Source organism: Ranitomeya variabilis, chromosome 4 (genome assembly GCF_051348905.1).
Source record: "Ranitomeya variabilis isolate aRanVar5 chromosome 4, aRanVar5.hap1, whole genome shotgun sequence".
Lineage (NCBI taxonomy): Eukaryota > Metazoa > Chordata > Amphibia > Anura > Dendrobatidae > Ranitomeya > Ranitomeya variabilis.
Window position 1 is genome coordinate 248,842,469 of NC_135235.1, and position 19,396 is coordinate 248,861,864.

General features: G+C 45.3%; 2 protein-coding genes across 3 annotated transcripts in view; one reads left to right on the forward strand and one right to left on the reverse strand.

Moving 5' to 3' along the window:
• The window catches only part of ETS1 (ETS proto-oncogene 1, transcription factor), a 434,342-nt gene that overhangs the window by 35,690 nt on the left and 379,256 nt on the right, over window positions 1-19,396 (forward strand). Inside the window, exon 2 of the mRNA XM_077249415.1 lies at window positions 19,083-19,171. The gene's annotated coding sequence lies outside the window, so the exon portion shown is untranslated. The remainder of the gene's footprint in view (window positions 1-19,082; window positions 19,172-19,396) is intronic.
• Window positions 14,250-19,396, reverse strand: part of FLI1 (Fli-1 proto-oncogene, ETS transcription factor) — a 107,349-nt gene continuing 102,202 nt past the window's right edge. For both annotated transcript variants that reach the window (XM_077249419.1, XM_077249421.1), the window contains exon 9: window positions 14,250-19,155. In XM_077249419.1, the coding sequence (XP_077105534.1) occupies window positions 18,629-19,155 (527 nt within the window). In that variant the 3' untranslated portion in view covers window positions 14,250-18,628. The remainder of the gene's footprint in view (window positions 19,156-19,396) is intronic.

Sequence of the window (19,396 nt, forward strand, 5' to 3'; positions counted from 1 at the left end):
AACGTATTCCCCATAGTCCTCGATACAGTATAATGCAGCCCACATATAGTATAATGCAGCCACCCCAGAGTATAACGCAGCCACCCCAGAGTATAACGCAGCCACCCCAGAGTATAATGCAGCCACCCCAGAGTATAATGCAGCCACCCCACAGAGTATAATGCAGCCACCCCAGAGTATGTAACCCCCATAGAATATAATACAGCCCACCTCCCCATAATATATAATGTAGCCCCCCATAGAATATAATGCAGCCCCCCATAGTATATAACGCAGCCTCCCCCATAGAATATAATATACTCCCCATAGTATATAGCAAAGTCCGCATATTATATAGCACAAACCGCATAGTATACAGCACAGCCTGCATACTATAGCACAGCTCGCGTAGTAGATAACACAGCCCACACAGCAGTATTCAGCACAGACCACACAGTAGTATACAGCACAGCCCACGTAGAAGTATACAGCACAGTCCACACAGTAGTATACAGCACAGCCCTCAGAGTAATATATACAGCACAGCCCACAGAGTAATATATACAGCACAGCCCACAAAGTAATATATACAGCACAGCCCACAAAGTAATATATACAGCACAGCCCACAGAGAACTATATACAGCACAGCCCACAGAGAACTATATACAGCACAGCCCACAGAGAACTATATACAGCACAGCCCACAGAGAACTATATAAAGCACAGCCCAGAGTACTATATAAAGCACAGCCCAGAGTACTATATACAGCACAGCCCAGAGAGTACTATATACAGCACAGCCCAGAGAGTACTATATACAGCACAGCCCACAGAGTACTATATACAGCACAGCCCACAGAGTACTATATACAGCACAGCCCACAGAGTACTATACACAGCACAGCCCACAGAGTACTATATACAGCACAGCCCACAGAGTACTATATACAGCACAGCCCACAGAGTACTATATACAGCACAGCCCACAGAGTACTATATACAGCACAGCCCACAGAGAACTATATACAGCACACAGTAGTATACAGCACAGAGAACTATATACAGCCCACAGTGGTATACAGCACAGAGCACAGCCCACAGAGAACTATATACAGCCCACAGTAGTATACAGCACAGAGCACAGCCCACAGAGAACTATATACAGCACAGAGCACAGCCCACAGAGAACTATATACAGCCCACAGTAGCATACAGCACAGAGCACAGCCCACAGATAACTATATACAGCCCACAGTAGTATACAGCACAGAGCACAGCCCACAGAGTACTATATACAGCCCACAGTAGTATACAGCACAGAGCACAGCCCAGAGAACTATATATAGCACACAGTAGTATACAGCACAGAGCACAGCCCACAGAGAACTATATACAGCCCACAGTAGTATACAGCACAGAGCACAGCCCACAGAGTACTATATACAGCCCACAGCAGTATACAGCACAGAGCACAGCCCACAGAGAACTATATACAGCCCACAGTAGTATACAGCACAGAGCACAGCCCACAGAGAACTATATACAGCCCACAGTAGTATACAGCACAGAGCACAGCCCACAGAGAACTATATACAGCCCACAGCAGTATACAGCACAGAGCACAGCCCACAGAGAACTATATACAGCCCACAGCAGTATACAGCACAGAGCACAGCCCACAGAGAACTATATACAGCCCACAGTAGTATACAGCACAGAGCACAGCCCACAGAGTACTATATACAGCCCACAGAGTACTATATATAGCACAGAGCACACAGTAGTATACAGCACAGAGCACAGCCCACAGAGAGCTATATACAGCCCACAGTAGTATACAGCACAGAGCACAGCCCACAGAGAGCTATATACAGCCCACAGCAGTATACAGCACAGAGAACAGCCCACAGAGAACTATATACAGCCCACAGTAGTATACAGCACAGAGCACAGCCCACAGAGTACTATATATAGCACACAGCCCACGGTAGTATACAGCACAGAGCACAGCCCACAGAGTACTATATATAGCACAGAGCACACAGTAGTATACAGCACAGAGCACAGCCCACAGAGAGCTATATACAGCCCACAGCAGTATACAGCATACCTCCCAACTTTTGAAGATGGGAAAGAGGGACAAAGTTTGCGGCGCGCAAATTTTAGGCCACGCCTCTGACCACACCCATTCATAATTAGTCACACCCATATCCACGTCCCAACCACACCCATTTAGCACTGCTGATCACACTGTTTCATATACAATAGTTATAAACAAAAAAATATGGCCACACAGTGCTCCATACTGTATAATGGCCACACATGAGGCTCCATACTGTATAATGAACACACATGACGCTCCATACTGTATAATGACCGCATGCATACTGTATAATGGCCGCACATGATGCTCCATACTGTATAATGACCGCACATGATGCTCCATACTGTATAATGACCGCACATGATGCTCCATACTGTATAATGGCCGCACATGATGCTCCATACTGTATAATGACCGCACATGATGCTCCATACTGTATAATGACCGCATGCATACTGTATAATGGCCGCACATGATGCTCCATACTGTATAATGAACGCACATGATGCTCCATACTGTATAATGACCGCACATGATGCTCCATATTGTATAATGACCGCACATGATGCTCCATACTGTATACTGGCTGCACATGATGCTCCATACTGTATAATGAACACACATGATGCTCCATACTGTATAATGGCCACACATGATGCTCCATATTGTATAATGACCGCACATGATGCTCCATACTGTATAATGACCGCACATGATGCTCCATACTGTATAATGACCGCACATGATGCTCCATACTGTATAATGACCGCACATGATGCTCCATATTGTATAATGACCGCACATGATGCTCCATACTGTATAATGACTGCACATGATGCTCCATATTGTATAATGACCGCACATGATGCTCCATACTGTATACTGGCTGCACATGATGCTCCATATTGTATAATGACCGCACATGATGCTCCATACTGTATAATGACTGCACATGATGCTCCATACTGTATAATGACCCCACATGATGCTCCATACTGTATTATGGCCACAGTTCTCCATACTGTATAATGACATACAGGCACGCAGCTCAAACACATGCAGCATCACACACACAGTATCACACATACACACGCAGCATCACAAACGCAGCTCACAAACACATGCAGCTTTTACACAAATGCATCACACATGCAGCCATCACACACACACACAGCCATCACACACACACGCAGTCATCACACACACACACACAGCCATCACACACACACGCAGTCATCACACACACGCAGTCATCACACACACACGCAGTCATCACACACACGCAGCCATCACACACACACACGCAGCCATCACACACACATGCAGCCATCACACACACACACACACACGCAGCCATCACACACACACACGCAGCCATCACACACACACGCAGCCATCACACACACACACACACGCAGCCATCACACACACACACGCAGCCATCACACACACACGCAGCCATCACACACACACACACACGCAGCCATCACACACACACACGCAGCCATCACACACATGCAGCCATCACACACACAGCCATCACACACACACGCAGCCATCACACACACACACACGCAGCCATCACACACATGCAGCCATCACACACACACGCAGCCATCACACACACACGCAGACATCACACACACACACACACACACGCAGCCATCACACACACACACACGCAGCCATCACACACATGCAGCCATCACACACACCCAGCCATCACACACACCCAGCCATCACACACACACACACCCAGCCATCACACACACACACACACCCAGCCATCACACACACACACTCAGCCATCACACACACACACCCAGCCATCACACACACACACCCAGCCATCACACACACCCAGCCATCACACACACCAGATACCTCATACACACATGACACACACACAAATGCAGCATCACACATCTCACACACACACACACATCACACACACACACAATCTCCTCTGTGGTGCAGGGGCGGCTGATCTGTCCATGTGCAGCTCTTCAGTTTCTCCGGCTGCTCACAGCTCTGCACTGTCCCGGCACCTCCCCCGTCTCTCCTTCTCTGCCGGGATAGCAGCTAAGAGCAGGAGACGCCAGAGCTCTGTGCACACACAGGAGGTAGTGAGTCGCTGACCTCTCATCTTGATCGCTGCTGGCTCTCTTCCTCAGCGTGGCAGCGCCGCACACACAGGGAGCGGGGCCGGGATCGGTCGGGAGGAGACCCAGCATGAATAAGAAAAAAAAAACAGCCACAAACCTAATCGGGCTCTCTCTACGTCCCGGAAGTGGGCGGGGCTTCACCGGCGGCCGCAAATTCGGGATTTTAAATGCCCGAAGCGGGACAGCGGGACCCCGGTGCCAAAGCGGGACTGTCACGCTGAAATCGGGACGGTTGGGAGGTATGGTATACAGCACAGCCCACAGAGAGCTATATACAGCCCACAGTAGTATACAGCACAGAGCACAGCCCACAGAGAGCTATATACAGCCCACAGCAGTATACAGCACAGAGCACAGCCCATAGAGAACTATATACAGCCCACAGCAGTATACAGCACAGCCCACAGAGAGCTATATACAGCCCACAGTAGTATACAGCACAGAGCACAGCCCACAGAGAGCTATATACAGCCCACAGCAGTATACAGCACAGAGCACAGCCCATAGAGAACTATATACAGCCCACAGCAGTATACAGCACAGCCCACAGAGAGCTATATACAGCCCACAGTAGTATACAACACAGAGCACAGCCCACAGAGAGCTATATACAGCCCACAGCAGTATACAGCACAGAGCACAGCCCACAGAGAACTATATACAGCCCACAGCAGTATACAGCACAGAGCACAGCCCACAGAGAACTATATACAGCCCACAGCAGTATACAGCACAGAGCACAGCCCACAGAGAACTATATACAGCCCACAGTAGTATACAGCACAGAGCACAGCCCACAGAGTACTATATATAGCACACAGCCCACGGTAGTATACAGCACAGAGCACAGCCCACAGAGAACTATATACAGCCCACATCTCTTCTCTTCCTCCCCTCCCCTCCTCCGAGAATGGCCCCACAGTCCAGAAAAAAAAAAAAACTCTCCTCACCTCTCCTCGTGCCCAGCGTTGCTTCCTGGTTCCTGCTCCTGTCTCAGCAGCTGCAGTCTGCCCGGGACACAGCAGGTGCGCGATGATATGACATCATCGCGCACCCGCAGTGTCAGAGGCAGAGCGGGGAATGATGGGAGAGGAGCGTCTGTGGACGCTCTCTCCTCCATCATTGCATTCAACTGTACCGGCGTCTATACGCCGGTATAGTTGAATGCGACGGCGGGGGCGGCGGATTGAGCGGCCCACCACTGGCACCGGCCCTTCTGGCATTTGCCAGAAGTGCCCTATGGCCAGTCCGGCCCTGGGTGAGGGATAGTGTTTTTTATTTTATTACAGGAGAACAAGGGTTTCGGCGGAATAGGCGTTAGGGGAGTATAACTGTGTTTGTTATTTAAAAAAAAAAAATGGAAAGTGTGTTTTTTTTTTTTATTTCTAATACTAGTTTTTTGTTTCTTTTTGGTCGTCATTCTATAAATAAAGCTACTTTGTTTTTATACTTCCTGGTATTTGTCCTCGGCAAAACTTTGATGCCAGAGCTGGACTGGCCATCTGGCATTTCTGGCAAATGCCAGAAGGGCCAGTCCCTGAGGTGGGCCGCTTGATTACCTCCACGGTCTTCCGCTGCATACACAGCAGCCAACATTAGCTTGCCTTGTGCACACGATTGCGTTGCACAGCTGTAACCACCGGGACCACGTGGTGGCGCACTTTACTGTTCTGTGCCTCAGCCTTTAAGCAAAAGCGATGGCAAAATGATACAATGGACATTGGGCGTCTTCTAATTGAGCTGTGTTGTAAAGTACAGAGCGTCTTCTGAGCGTAAAACACCAGACAAATGGCCCCATCTTTTAACTGCTCGGTGGTTTTAGAAACCTGAAGTGCTTAAAAGATGCTCCAAAGCCTGACTATGTGCACAGCAAGTCACTTACTATATAAACGCATATATTCATTTTAGTACTTTTCATAGTGGTTTCCTTGCCATGATCTGCACCAAAAAAATTAATTTGCACTTACCCTAAGTGGTATGTACCCAAAATTGGCATCAGTGAACACTACAGCTTCCCGGCCTCATTACCTTTGTCCAAAAAAAACAATTATGAGTCTCAAAAATCGTTGAGGGAAAAATTATTTTATCAAAAAAATTGTAGATAATAAATGTAGCATATACATTTTTTATTGTCGCCATTGGCCAGATAAAGATAGCATGTCAGTTACTGTATATCTATTGGTAAGCTGCATTACAGCACCACTCTGGGGTTTCTTCTATTTGAGCGCTGGAGCACCACAAATTTAAGTTCTTCTAGTATTACACTTCTCAGCCTCCCTCTTCAGCTCTTCACTACGCTGCTCCATTCACATGGCGCCATCTTGTGACTGTAAGTCAGAGGTAACGGTCACAAACTTTTTGTGTAAGTCTATGAGAGCCTCATTCTACCTTTCCTCTGACCTCGCGCTGGCCTCCTTCGTCTATGAGAGCCTCATTCTAGCTTTCCTCTGACCTCGCGCTGGCCTCCTTCTGTCATATATTTACTTTTGTGGCTTCCAGATCACCCAGCAAACCAGTGGAGCGATCCTGCCGGTCACAAACTGCTGCAGAGCGACTGGAGCGGCATTGATAAGAGATGAAGATGGCAGCTAGTGAGTATAAAACATGGGTCAGGGATCTTAGATTACTGCACCCTCTCTAGCAGTAAAAATTAGAGAAAACAAAACCACTGGAGTGGTGCTTTAGTTTTCTCTTCGCCACGACAGCACCCACTGAGAGAGGGGATCCGCCCCTAGGAACAGGAAACCCTACGGAGAGATAAAAGGGGCGGTCCCCCTCGCTCCCACAGTTTGGTTTCCTGTTCCTATGGGAAATCCACGGAGAAGAGGATGCCTAGCCTGGATGCCGCTTGCGAAGTTTACCTGTGAGGACGGCAAGGGCTCCAGAGCTGGATGCAGCGTCGGGGGTCCTCTTCTCAGCTTCCCCCCTCTGCTGGCAGGCACCATGAGGCCAGAACTGCAGGGGTTCCTGGCTCATGGAAATCCACCCGGATCGTCTGCGAGACCAAGCGCCGAGGTAGGGCGAGCGCTGCGCCTTGGCGAGCGCTCATGCGGCGTGGAGCTCCACTATTTCCCCAGGAGTGCAGAGGTAAACTCCGGGGTGAGAGAGGAGGTGGACGGCACCCGCGCTGATGCCGGTGGCAGCGCGGGTGCATAGAGTATGGCCGCGACCCGGGAGTGATTAGCACTTCCGGGTTCAACCGGAAGAAGATGGCGGCCCCCATGTGAAAAGGACACCGGCGCTAACTCTCCGGCGTCCAATATGGATTCCATGCAGGACTCTGCGGTGCCTTCTGTGGAAGCTGCCGCAACCATCCCACGCAGCCGGGGCAGCAGCAGTCGCTCTAATCAGAGCAGATCTTCTAGGAAGAAGTCGGACCGAGCTATTTCTCTGCCACAGTCTCCTCCTCGTCAGTCGGTACCTTAAACAGACAGCTTCATTGGGGTGAGTGTGCATCTACCCTGATAGGCTGCTTATTGTTCCCTCTCCTTCTATACACCCTAGGCAAAGAAAACTGAAAAGACGAAACACAAGCAGTGTGCGTTATGTCTCCAGCCCCTTCCGGATAGTTACACAAAGAGGCTTTGCAAATCATGCATTAATTCCACCTTACGGCAGGAAGCCGCAATTAAATCAGAAGATATCAGGCTTATGATTAGGCAGGAATTACGAGCCCTTCATAGTTCTGACAAGGAGCCACGTACCAAAGAGAAAAAGGGGTACGTGTCCCCTATATCTGATCAGTCTTCTGATATGGAGAAGGCAGACTCGGATATTACCAACGAATATGCTTCCTCAGATGAGGATCAGGATACATGCTTTCCCACCGATAGTATTGATAACCTTGTGAAGTCCGTTTGTAACACCATGGGCATTGAGGATTCGAAAGTCCGTAAAACGCAGCAGGACATAATGTTCGCTGGTTTATCGGAGAAGAAAAGACCCTCCTTTCCGATAATAGCAGCGGTAAAAAATCTAGTCAAAAAAGAGTGGGAGACTCAGGGACAAAGGGGATTACCACCATCCTCAAAAAGGCGTTATCCCTTCAATGATGAAGAGTTTTCAACATGGACAAAAGCCCCGAAGGTGGACGCAGCAGTGGCATCCACATCAAAAAAATCCCTGCTACCTGTAGAGGATTCAGGCTCATTACAGGACCCACTGGACCGTAAGGCCGACTCTCTGTTAAAAAGAGCCTGGGAGTCATGTACGGGAGCTTTTAGACCGGCTATTTCAGCAACATGCACCGCTAGGTCCATGTTAGTCTGGCTAAATGACTTAGAGGAAGGACTAAAAGGCGGTCTCTCTAGAGACAAACTGAGGTCCTCTATACCCTTAATTAGGGGTGCTACAGCCTTCCTAGCGGACTCATCTGCCGACTCCATACGCTTGGCAGCCAAGTCGGCAGGTCTCACGAATGCAGCACGTAGAGCCCTGTGGCTTAAGGGCTGGAAGGGTGATCCCCAGACAAAATCCAAATTATGTGGCCTCCCATGTCAGGGTGAGTACCTGTTTGGTACCAAACTGGACGAAATCCTCACTAAAGCGGGAGAGAGAAAGAAAGGCTTCCCTAATAATAATTACCTTCCGTCCTATAGGAGAGCGTTCCGGAAGCCCGTGTTTAATAAAAGAAAAGAGTTTAAGAACCAAGACCGCTGGACCCCTAGAGATACTAAACAAAGGGGTGCATTCTTTGGGAAGCGCCCTTTCAAACCTGAAGACAAACCCCGTTAGAGCAGATCTACCTGTGGGAGGTAGATTGTCCTCCTTCTCAAACCAATGGAGGAAAATAACATCAAACGTGTGGGCAAATAGTCTCATCACCTCTGGTTTAAAGTTAAAATTTGCCCGAGTCCCTCCGGACTCATTTCTATTGACTTCTTTAAAATCGCCGTCTCAACAGGAGGCATTAGAGCAAGAAGTAATGAATCTTCTGTCAAAAGGAGTTTTGGTGGAGGTTCCATTTCTTCAGGAGGGGAAAGGGTTCTATTCCCCTTTATTTTTAATTCCAAAACCTGATGGATCGTTCAGAACCATTATAAATCTTAAAAAACTGAACACCTTCTTAGAAAATCAAACCTTTAAAATGGAATCTATCCGGTCCACCATAAAACTCCTGTTTCCCCATTGCTTTATGGCGGTTCTTGACTTGAAAGATGCGTATTACCATCTACCAATCTTTAAGGAACATCAACAATATCTCCGCGTGGCGATTGTACTAAATGGGTGTATACGACATTTTCAGTATACAGCGATGCCCTTTGGACTATCAATAGCTCCAAGGGTGTTCACTAAACTGATGTCATAGGTAATGTCATATCTAAGATCAAAAGACACCCTCATAATCCCATACCTAGATGACCTCTTGGTAGTAGGAAAATCCCCTTCACAATGTGATATAATTTCATCTTTGCAGAAATTAGGGTGGTTAATAAATTGGGAAAAATCTAGGCTAGTCCCGACAACTCGGCAAACATTTTTGGGGATTATATTAGACTCTATAAAACAGAAATGTTTCCTCCCAGAAAACAAAAATATAACAGTTAGAAATAAAGTTCAGTCTGTATTAGATAAACCTATAATTTCCCTGCGGGAAGGCATGTCCCTACTTGGCTCCTTCACGTCGTATATACCGGCTGTTCCATGGGCTCAGTTCCATTCAAGGTGTTTACAGTATGCAATTTTACATGAGGAGATAAAATTACAAGGACGATTAGACGGTAAAATTTCTCTTTCCGGTGACGTAATCCAATCCCTAACCTGGTGGCTAGAACCGGATCATCTAATTAGCGGGGTTCCCTGGGTGGTTAAACCCTCAAACATAATATTTACAGATGCCAGTCCTAATGGTTGGGGAGCACACTTAAGGGACCAGATAGTCCAAGGGCTATGGTCGGTTACGGAGTCAGATGACTCATCTAATAAAAAAGAACTAAAAGCTATCTATCATGCCCTATGTGAATTCCTTCCGCAGCTACACGGAACACATACCAGAGTTCTCTCAGACAACATGACATCAGTGGCTTACATCAATCATCAAGGGGGAACAAGATCAGGCACTCTCATGTCTATAGCCGAAGACATCCTAACTCTAGCCGAGAATCATCTTCTGTCCTTGTCAGCTCTACATGTCCGAGGAGTAGACAACTCAAAAGCGGACTTACTCAGTCGTCATACCCTCCACCAAGGGGAGTGGGTGTTAAATCATCAGATATTCAAGATGATAACCATGAAATGGGGTATACCCCACATAGATCTCTTCGCTACAAGAGACAACAGGCAGGTAAAAACATTCGCCTCAATGTTCCGAACCGACAACCCCGATGTTCTCGATGCCCTCCAGGTTCCATGGACATTTCCGAAGGCATATGCCTTTCCTCCATTGATTCTTCTTCCAACAGTAATCAGGAAGATAAGGGAGGACAGAGCGAACATAATATTGATTGCCCCGTTTTGGCCAAAGAGACCATGGTTTTCCCTGCTCAGAGCCATGTCCATCTCGGATCCATGGATTCTCCCAGAGGATCAGGATCTTCTCTTCCAGGGGCCCTTCAACCACCCTCATGTTAAGGGACTACGGTTGACAGCCTGGAATTTGAGAGGCAGCTGTTAAAATGAAGAGGCTTCTCTGATAAAGTAATTGATACCTTATTGCTAAGTAGAAAAAGATCCACTACATCTATCTATGTAAGAGTGTGGAAAAAATTCTTAAGCCTCTATCCATCAGCCCTGTCAAATGAAATTCCGGTCTCTATTATTCTCGAATTTCTCCAGAGAGGACGTGATTTAGGCCTTGCAGTTAGTACCTTAAAAGTACAAGTTTCTGCACTAGGAGCCTTGTATAGTCACAACATTGCGGGTGATAGGTGGATAGCCAGATTTTTTTCAGCCTGCCAGAGATCAGAACCAGTTCAAATTCCCCACTTAACTCCTTGGGATGTTAATCTAGTCCTTGAAGCCTTGACAGATCACCCGTTTGAGCCTCTACACTCAGCTCATATTAAACACGTCTCCCTCAAGACTGCTCTTCTTGTCGCTCTAGTATCGGCAAGAAGGGTAAGTGACATACAGGCACTATCAGTAGATCCTCCCTTTATGTCAATATTGCCAGATAGAATTGTCCTGAAAACAGACCCTTCCTACCTACCTAAAATGTGTACTAAATTTCATAGGTCTCAAGAAATTCTTCTTCCTTCCTTCTATAATAACCCTACAAACCAGGAAGAGGAGAAGTACCATACTTTAGATGTAAGAAGGGCTGTAATAACTTATCTAGACAGGACTAGCGCCTGGAGGAAGAGCAGGGCTCTCTTTGTTTCCTTTCAGGGTCAAAGGAAAGGAGCTGGTGTTACAAAAGGCACTTTATCCCGATGGATTCGGGAGGCGATATACCTGGCCTATTCGTCTAAAGGGGAAGATCCACCTGAGACTGTGAAGGCACATTCCACCAGAGCGATAGCATCATCTTGGGCTGAGCGGGCAGAGGTTCCAATAGATCTCATATGTAAGGCCGCAACTTGGTCTTCTCCTACTACCTTCTATAGTCACTATAGACTAGATCTATCTGCCTCCACTGACTTGTGTTTTGGTAGATCAGTTCTTAACACAATAATCCCCCCCAAATAACTATCTCTGAATTACGTACCGGTAATGCTCTTTTATAGAGCCACGACAGCACCCCTTCACTTCCCTCCCTTATATATTAGTTTGCATATGAGCACTATTAAGGGTGATTGGTTCTTGTAAATATACGTAATTAAGTTAAGATAAAATGTTAATATAGAATGACCTACTAAAACTGGTGGGCGGTTCCTCGCAATCTCTGTAACCCAAACTGTGGGAGCGAGGGGGACCGCCCCTTTTATCTCTCCGTAGGGTTTCCTGTTCCTAGGGGCGGATCCCCTCTCTCAGTGGGTGCTGTCGTGGCTCTATAAAAGAGCATTACCGGTACGTAATCCGGTGTTTTCATTACACTAAGCATTTTTATTTAAAACTGTTCTTTGCACTGTTGTGCGTTTCATGTTAACTTATTACTATGTAAAATAATACAATTATTTCATTGTTTTCTGGTGTGGTTTAGATGCATTCAATTATTATATTTTACTAAATTAGGGTTCTTTCACATTACGTTTTATGTCCTTGTCGGGGCATATGTCCGAAATCCCCCGCAAACTGTTCCGCACGCATGCGCTGACTGGGCCAATAGACTGCATTGTGACGGCAGAGCAAATGTGAGCAAGGCTGTGCACTTTTTTCGGGAGTGTACGCCTACAGGAGGCAGCACTCATGTAGTAGACTGCGTCTGAGTGTCCGCCTCCTGTAGGCGCACACTTCCGGAAAAAAAAGGGCACAGCAGAGCTCACATTCACTCTGTCGTCACCATTGCAGTCTATTGACCCCGTCGGCGCATGCGTTCAAATCCCTTTTTGCAGGAGATTTCGGACATATGGCCCATCGTGGACACAGAATTCAATGTGAAAGCACCCTTACCATGGCCTTCAAAGTGATGATCAAGGATTTGAAACTGATCACCTATCTGTAGAATAAGTCCTCAATATCAGGGAGTATCTGACTGTTTGCATCGATGCTCATTAATTGTATGAAGAGGCCGCAGCATCCTCTTCATTATCTACAAGACCCCGTTCTGTATGTAAAATTGCGGCTTTACCAGGTCCTGCAACTAAGAGTAATAAATGAGGCTGAGCTGTAATACTGGATGCAGTTGTGACTATATGTCATAGTTATTTTTCACCCACCTCACTTCTTGTTACATACGGGTGCACAAAGATATTACACGTTCAACATGCGATTAGTGGGCCTGTGTACCTTCAAATGCCAGGGCTGAATTTTAGTCCTAGTCCAGTCGTGATTAATACAGTCATTCATATGCGATTACTTGTGCTTTTGATGCATTTCCACAACAGAAAAGTACTAAAAATGCATGTACGGTTTTCACCTGTGGATTTATCACACCTAATTGAAGTCTATAGGGAAAGTCTGCACTTAAATCTCAGTGTACCTACAAAAGAAATTGACGTGCTGCTGATTTATGTACAATTGCAGTGATGTTCATATATATATATATATACACACACACACACACACACTCACATTTATTTATTTTTTTCAATCAAAACAGCAGCCACTTCTGTGCTTGTGCCGGTGCTATTTCAGAACACGATAGATGCTGGTGCCATTTTGACAGAGAGAAAAAAGCTCCATCAAGATGGCCTGCACAGTAGCATCGTTCCGATAGATGCACAGATGCTACTGCTTGGCTGCCGGCGCCATTTTGTTTGAAAAATAAAAAAAAAATTCTTAAGAAAACGAAAATATGCATATTCTCCACTTTATCATGCTGCCTGATGAATGTGAATATTTTTTTTTTTTCAAACCATAATATATTCTCGAAGCACGATCATCTCATTAACTGAAAACTGCAATTAAAGATTAAGCAACAAACACAAGGTTGTTTTGGTGATTTCATCAACCAAGGTATCTTTTAAATCAGGATAACGTCGCCAACCTGATGCTGTCTGTAGGTTACTGAGCACATTCCTGCTAAGTTCACTTTAATAGCCGTCTACAAATATCTGAGGTGGTGTCACAGTGTAGAAGGATCATCATTCTCAATTGTACATGGAAACACGAGAAGAAATGGAATGAAACTGAAAGGGAGAAGATACAGATTAGATATTAGAAAATCTTTTTGACAGTGAGGGTGATCAATGAGTGGAACAGGCGGCCACGAGAAGTGGTGAGTTCTCCTTCAATGGAAGTCTTCAGATGCTGGACAGACATCTGTTTGAGATTAGTGACTTCTGCATTGAGCAGGGGGTTGGACACGATGTCCCTGGAGGTCCCTTCCAACTCTAACATTCTAGGATTCTAACAACGCCAGTCTTGATGAATGTTTCCCTTAGTGTGCATGTGGGACTCTCTAGAGCTGGAGATGCAAGTACCCTTTTCTTGTGCTGAAGCAACAGAACAAAACTCATCTACAGATATGAAAATATTTTATTTTGTATCTTATTTTCATTGTAAAGAGGAGATGTCCATACAAAGATAAAAAGCCAAAATGTACAAAACGCTCAAAAAACATTAGAAAAATACCAGAAAACATTTGTACAAATTTCAAAATACAGTTCTGTAAGAAAACTCAAAAAAACAAACCTGCATATCTGTGACCGAGGTCTACTCGTTTAGGTTTTCTGTTTTGTATAGATTTTCTCCACTGAGGCTTCCACTAGTTCATCATGTGAAATCTAGGAAAATAATTCATAATTTATACAGTAAACTCGTCTTGTAATCCATGTGGAGACGGCACTGACAAACGCTCAACGTCTGTGAATCCAGGAGGTGAGAGAGGGAAGGCACGTTGGACACGACCCCTCGGTTCATTCTAACCTGTCTGATAACATTTTATTTAAATTCTGAATATGCGCAAATACAAAACATAGAACGATATAAAATACAATGAAAATCTGAGCAACAAAACAAACTCCACATTAAAAATATTTTCTGTTGGTCAAAGGCCTGAATCAGATGGCGTTAAGACAGAATACTGGGCCATCACATTCGGCATGTTTGGGCTCCACATCTGTACTTGTGTCTCCAGTATTCACCTTTTATACACATCTCTACATCTTATTTTCCTATGTTGCCCAATAGGACGTTATCAGACTCGCCTTTTCCATATACAGGCAGGTGAATGAAGTCATCACTACCAGACACCAGCCTAGTGAAAATTGTAAAATATTTGGCGCATTGTAGGAAATGACAGGTAAAAAGTATGGAAGTTGTATGTTTCCAAAGTACAATATTTAGTTCTTGTATCAGGGAGGGCAGAAACGTAATGAAGTGGCTGGAGAATCATAACACTGTGCGTGTCCTCACTACTGACAACATGGAGATACCAGACTAATAGTAGTACAAACCGGGGTGAAATGTTCTGTAACCAATAACAACCATTTTTCCAAACAAATTCCAATACTGGTACATTAATTTTCCCACAATTCCATAGTGTCTCTCCTTATAAAGTCTTCAGACAATTTAGCAGTTTCCACAGTATTTCATCCTATTGTACAGTATATAATGTGACCCCATATGGTTTACAGTAAAATCAGTATAAGGTTTGGAAACTGTTTTTGCCCTAATATGTATTGATTGTCCTCAATTACATTACACAGATCATGCACCGATGTATGCCATGCCATATTTGTTGTCCTCTGTGGTTTGTGTCCTGTGGGCTGCAGCAGTTCTCATCGTCGTGCTTAATAATGTGACAAAATTTGTGTTGTTTATTCTGTATTTTGACCTTACAATCTGTAATGTAATAATCAAAAAACTGAAATTACGAATTTGTATGCTAAGAAAATGTGTTTGAATGTATATTTCCATATGTTAAAAAAAAAAACTTGTTTTAAAAAAAATTGTGACAAATATTAAATGTATACAGTAATTCCTCTTTGAATTTTTTGAACTGCCATCCTGCAAAACCTGTCCTGAGCTGTGTGCCCTGTGTACAAAATCAACAGGACGTGTAGCATGGATCCAGGAGTAGAGATGGGCGGACCCCTGGCAAGTTTGAACCATTAAATAAAAAAATAAAAAGTTTGGGTTCGGACACTAGAACAGTACCTGAACCCGGACCCCATTCATTTGAATGGGGGGCCCGAACATCCAGTGTTTGCCATGCTGTCATTTGCATGACAGAGCGGCAAACACTGCTTCTGATCAGCGGTAAGATCATTACACCCGGTCAGACAGCCGCGGTTCCCACTCTGTCACATGACAGTGTGTGCGCGCGCGCAACTGTGATCGGAGATATAAAGTTTACCTCCAGTCAGTGGTGCCAACTGGTGGGACTACTGCTCCTATCAGCCTACTGTACGTCTGCTGCCGCTAATAACAGTGAGAGCAGGCGGCAGCTGATAGAAGTATTCATCAGCCAGCATCTGCGCTCTAAATAAATAATTTAGAAAAAAAGCAGTCCCCAGACATGGATTACGGCGTGGAACATAACGTCTGTACAGATGAGGGATATTGTTGTTTTATGTTTGTTTTATTACAGGAGACGAGGGATTCAATGGAATGGGCGTTAGGTGAGTATACCTGTTTGTTATTTTTAAATAAGAAGGAAAAGTGTGTTTTCTTTTATTTCAAATAAAACACTTTACTCTTGCTGTGTCTTTATTTACAATAAAACTATAGCATTAGTAATGCATAGGTTCTTATAGACGCCTCCCCATTCCTAAACCTTTGGCTTGATGTCACCAGACAATGCAAAGGTGACATAAACCCCACAAATATAAACCTCACTTGCCACCGCAACAGGGCAAGTGGGAAGAGCCAGGCAAAGCGGCAGAATTGGTGCATCTAATAGATGTGCTGTTTCTGGGCTGCTAATTTTAGGCTGGGGGGCCAAAATTCATGGCCCATTACCAGACTGAGAATAGCAGCCCCCAGCTGTCTGCTTCAGCAAGGCTGGTTGTCAAAAATGGGGGAGACCCACAATGTTGTTTTTTTTTCTTTTTTGTTTTTTTTAATTATGTAAATATTTATTTTAAAAAAAAAAAGCGTGGGGACCCCTCTATTCTTGATAACCAGCCTTGCTGACAGCTGAGAATTGCAGCCCACAGCTGTGAGTTTTGCCTGGCTAGTTATCAAAAATATAGGGAAACCCACGCCATTTTTCTTATTAATATTTATTTAGAGCACAGGCATCAGCTGATGAATACTCCCATCAGCCGCCACCTGCCCTCACTGTTATTAGCGGCAGCAGGCGTAGGCTGATGGGAGTAATAGTCCCTTCAGCTGATGCCAGTTCCTGGAGGTAAACTTTATACCTCCAATCACAGTTGTGGGCTACCCTGTCAATTGACAGCGTGGGAACCGTGGCTGTCTGACCGGCAGTAATGATTTTACCCCTGATCAGAAGCAGCGTTTGCTGCGCCGTCATGCACATGACGGTGCGACAAACACCCGGTGTTTGGGGGGGGGGGGCGAACCCGAACTGTAACGGACTTTCTGGTGAAGTCCGTGGTCAGTGTCCGTGCCCAAACAGTAGGTGTTTGGTACGGACGCCGAACTTTACTGTTCGGGTTCGCTCATCTCTATCCAGGAGATAGAAACAGAGTAAACCTGCTTGAAATAAGACGAGTTGCATCACTTAGTAATAGAAACATTATATTTACTGTTTGTTTTCATTCAATTCTTTGATTCCAGCCTGCAGTATAAAGAATGAAGGTTGTCATGACTGATTACATTCAATTAATTCTACTGTAATTGTGTTTATAGAAAAATAGTGTCACCACTACTAAGCCTCACACATGTAATAGAGTGCATGTGTTTAGAAGTGCATGTGATTGTCACGTTAGTGCTAAGGCTGTAGCCTTTACAACCAAATTAAAAACCTCCTTTCTTTACACTGCACGCTCCGAGCTAGAGGACACAGCAAATTAGAAACCAGGTTTATGACTGACGTCTCCTATTTTATAACTACTGTATTTACAGAACAGATTAGGGCCCTTCAATAAAGTAGATTATCTTGTTTAAGGGTTGTCTGCAAATTTTTAGCAATTTGGTTGACAGTGGGAAGTGTGACGAAATATCCATCGTTCACCTGTTCCATTCCCACCTTCTTTCCTCCCTTGCAGTGATTCATCCATAGGATCACTGGCCTCAAAGTTCTTGTGCCATACCTTCTAGTATCTCTACTGAGGCACATGATCGGCTATGGTGCAGGAAAGGCAGGAATGGCCAGTAGGGATCGTTGGGAGTATCAGCTCTATAGTGGTGAAGTATTGAAGAGGCAAATGTTGGCTATTTTCTTACATTTCCTGTTATTTGTCACATTTTTGGAAGCCCTGGACGACACATTTCATTTTATTCTAAACCTGTGTAGTATATCATGATCCGTGTGATGGGCGGCCTTCTACATGTCTGTCTGCTGAGCTAATGTTAAATGAGAAATCCTGAATTTCTGTATGGGCAATACACCAACTAATGTTGCTGCAATTCCAGTTAGTTTAAAAAGCGTTCATTATTGCCATCCAGTGCGTCTGTTTACAATAAAAAGTTCAGAAATGCTTAGAAAAAAATCTGAAAGGAATGTAATGCAGATCCTTCTCCGAGATTAATGTTATGTGCGGCTCACACCACTGCCATATCACATCCTTGGGTTCAAGCACTTTGTCTCGCGTTTCTGGTGCGGACTAGCTTGAATTAATACTGGCTCATAAAGATCTGGGAAGGCAGAGAGGGGAGAATAATTAATACTGATAAGGCGCGGAGTTCAGTCATTAAGGACACTTTTTACCTCCCCTCCCCAAATGAGATGTATTCCATCAGAGAGCACGTCATACTGTGGACTGAGTCTAATAAAAGCCCAGGTGCGGCTGTACGTGGGTGTTGGTGTGTCGGGGAACATTTGGATTAGGATATAGGTTTGCATTTGGTGAACTCCAGTAAGATGAGGTTGCACCAAAGAAGCCAGAAGACGTGACCGGCATCGATGAGGGGTGTGAAGGAACAAAGTTAACCTTCTGCGGGTGAGTGTGGTACGATGGCATGTATGAAAACTCTGATGGGTACTTGTAGACCGATGTCTCAGTGGGATGAGGCTGCAGCGCTTGAGCAATACCGTGAAAGTCAAATTTGTAAGCGTAGCGCTTCCCATGTACTTTGGTCATAATGTTTTTGTCGTAGTAATATCTCAGTGCCCGGCTCAACTTGTCATAGTTCATGTTTGGCTTGCTTTTCCTTTCTCCCCATCTCCGTGCCACCTCATCTGGATCCGTCATTTTAAATTCTCCATTTGTGCCCTCCCAGGTGATGCAGCTAGCGTTAGCACTGTCCGACAGCAATTCGAGAAGAAACTGCCACAGCTGGATCTGACCACTCCCTGCAAGAAATGGAAGGTACGCTCATGAGTAAGATGGTAGACAGAAAACCTGCTGCTGTATTCAAGTCGGTAAAGGTCAGTCACATCTACTATATAATTGTCTAAGGGTCACTTCTGTCTGTAACGGAAATCCCAAGTCGCTGATTGGTCGCGGCAAAATGGCCACGACCAATCAGCGACGGGCACAGTCCGGCAGCAAAATGGCCGCTCCTTCCTCCCCGCAGTCAGTGCCTGCTCAATA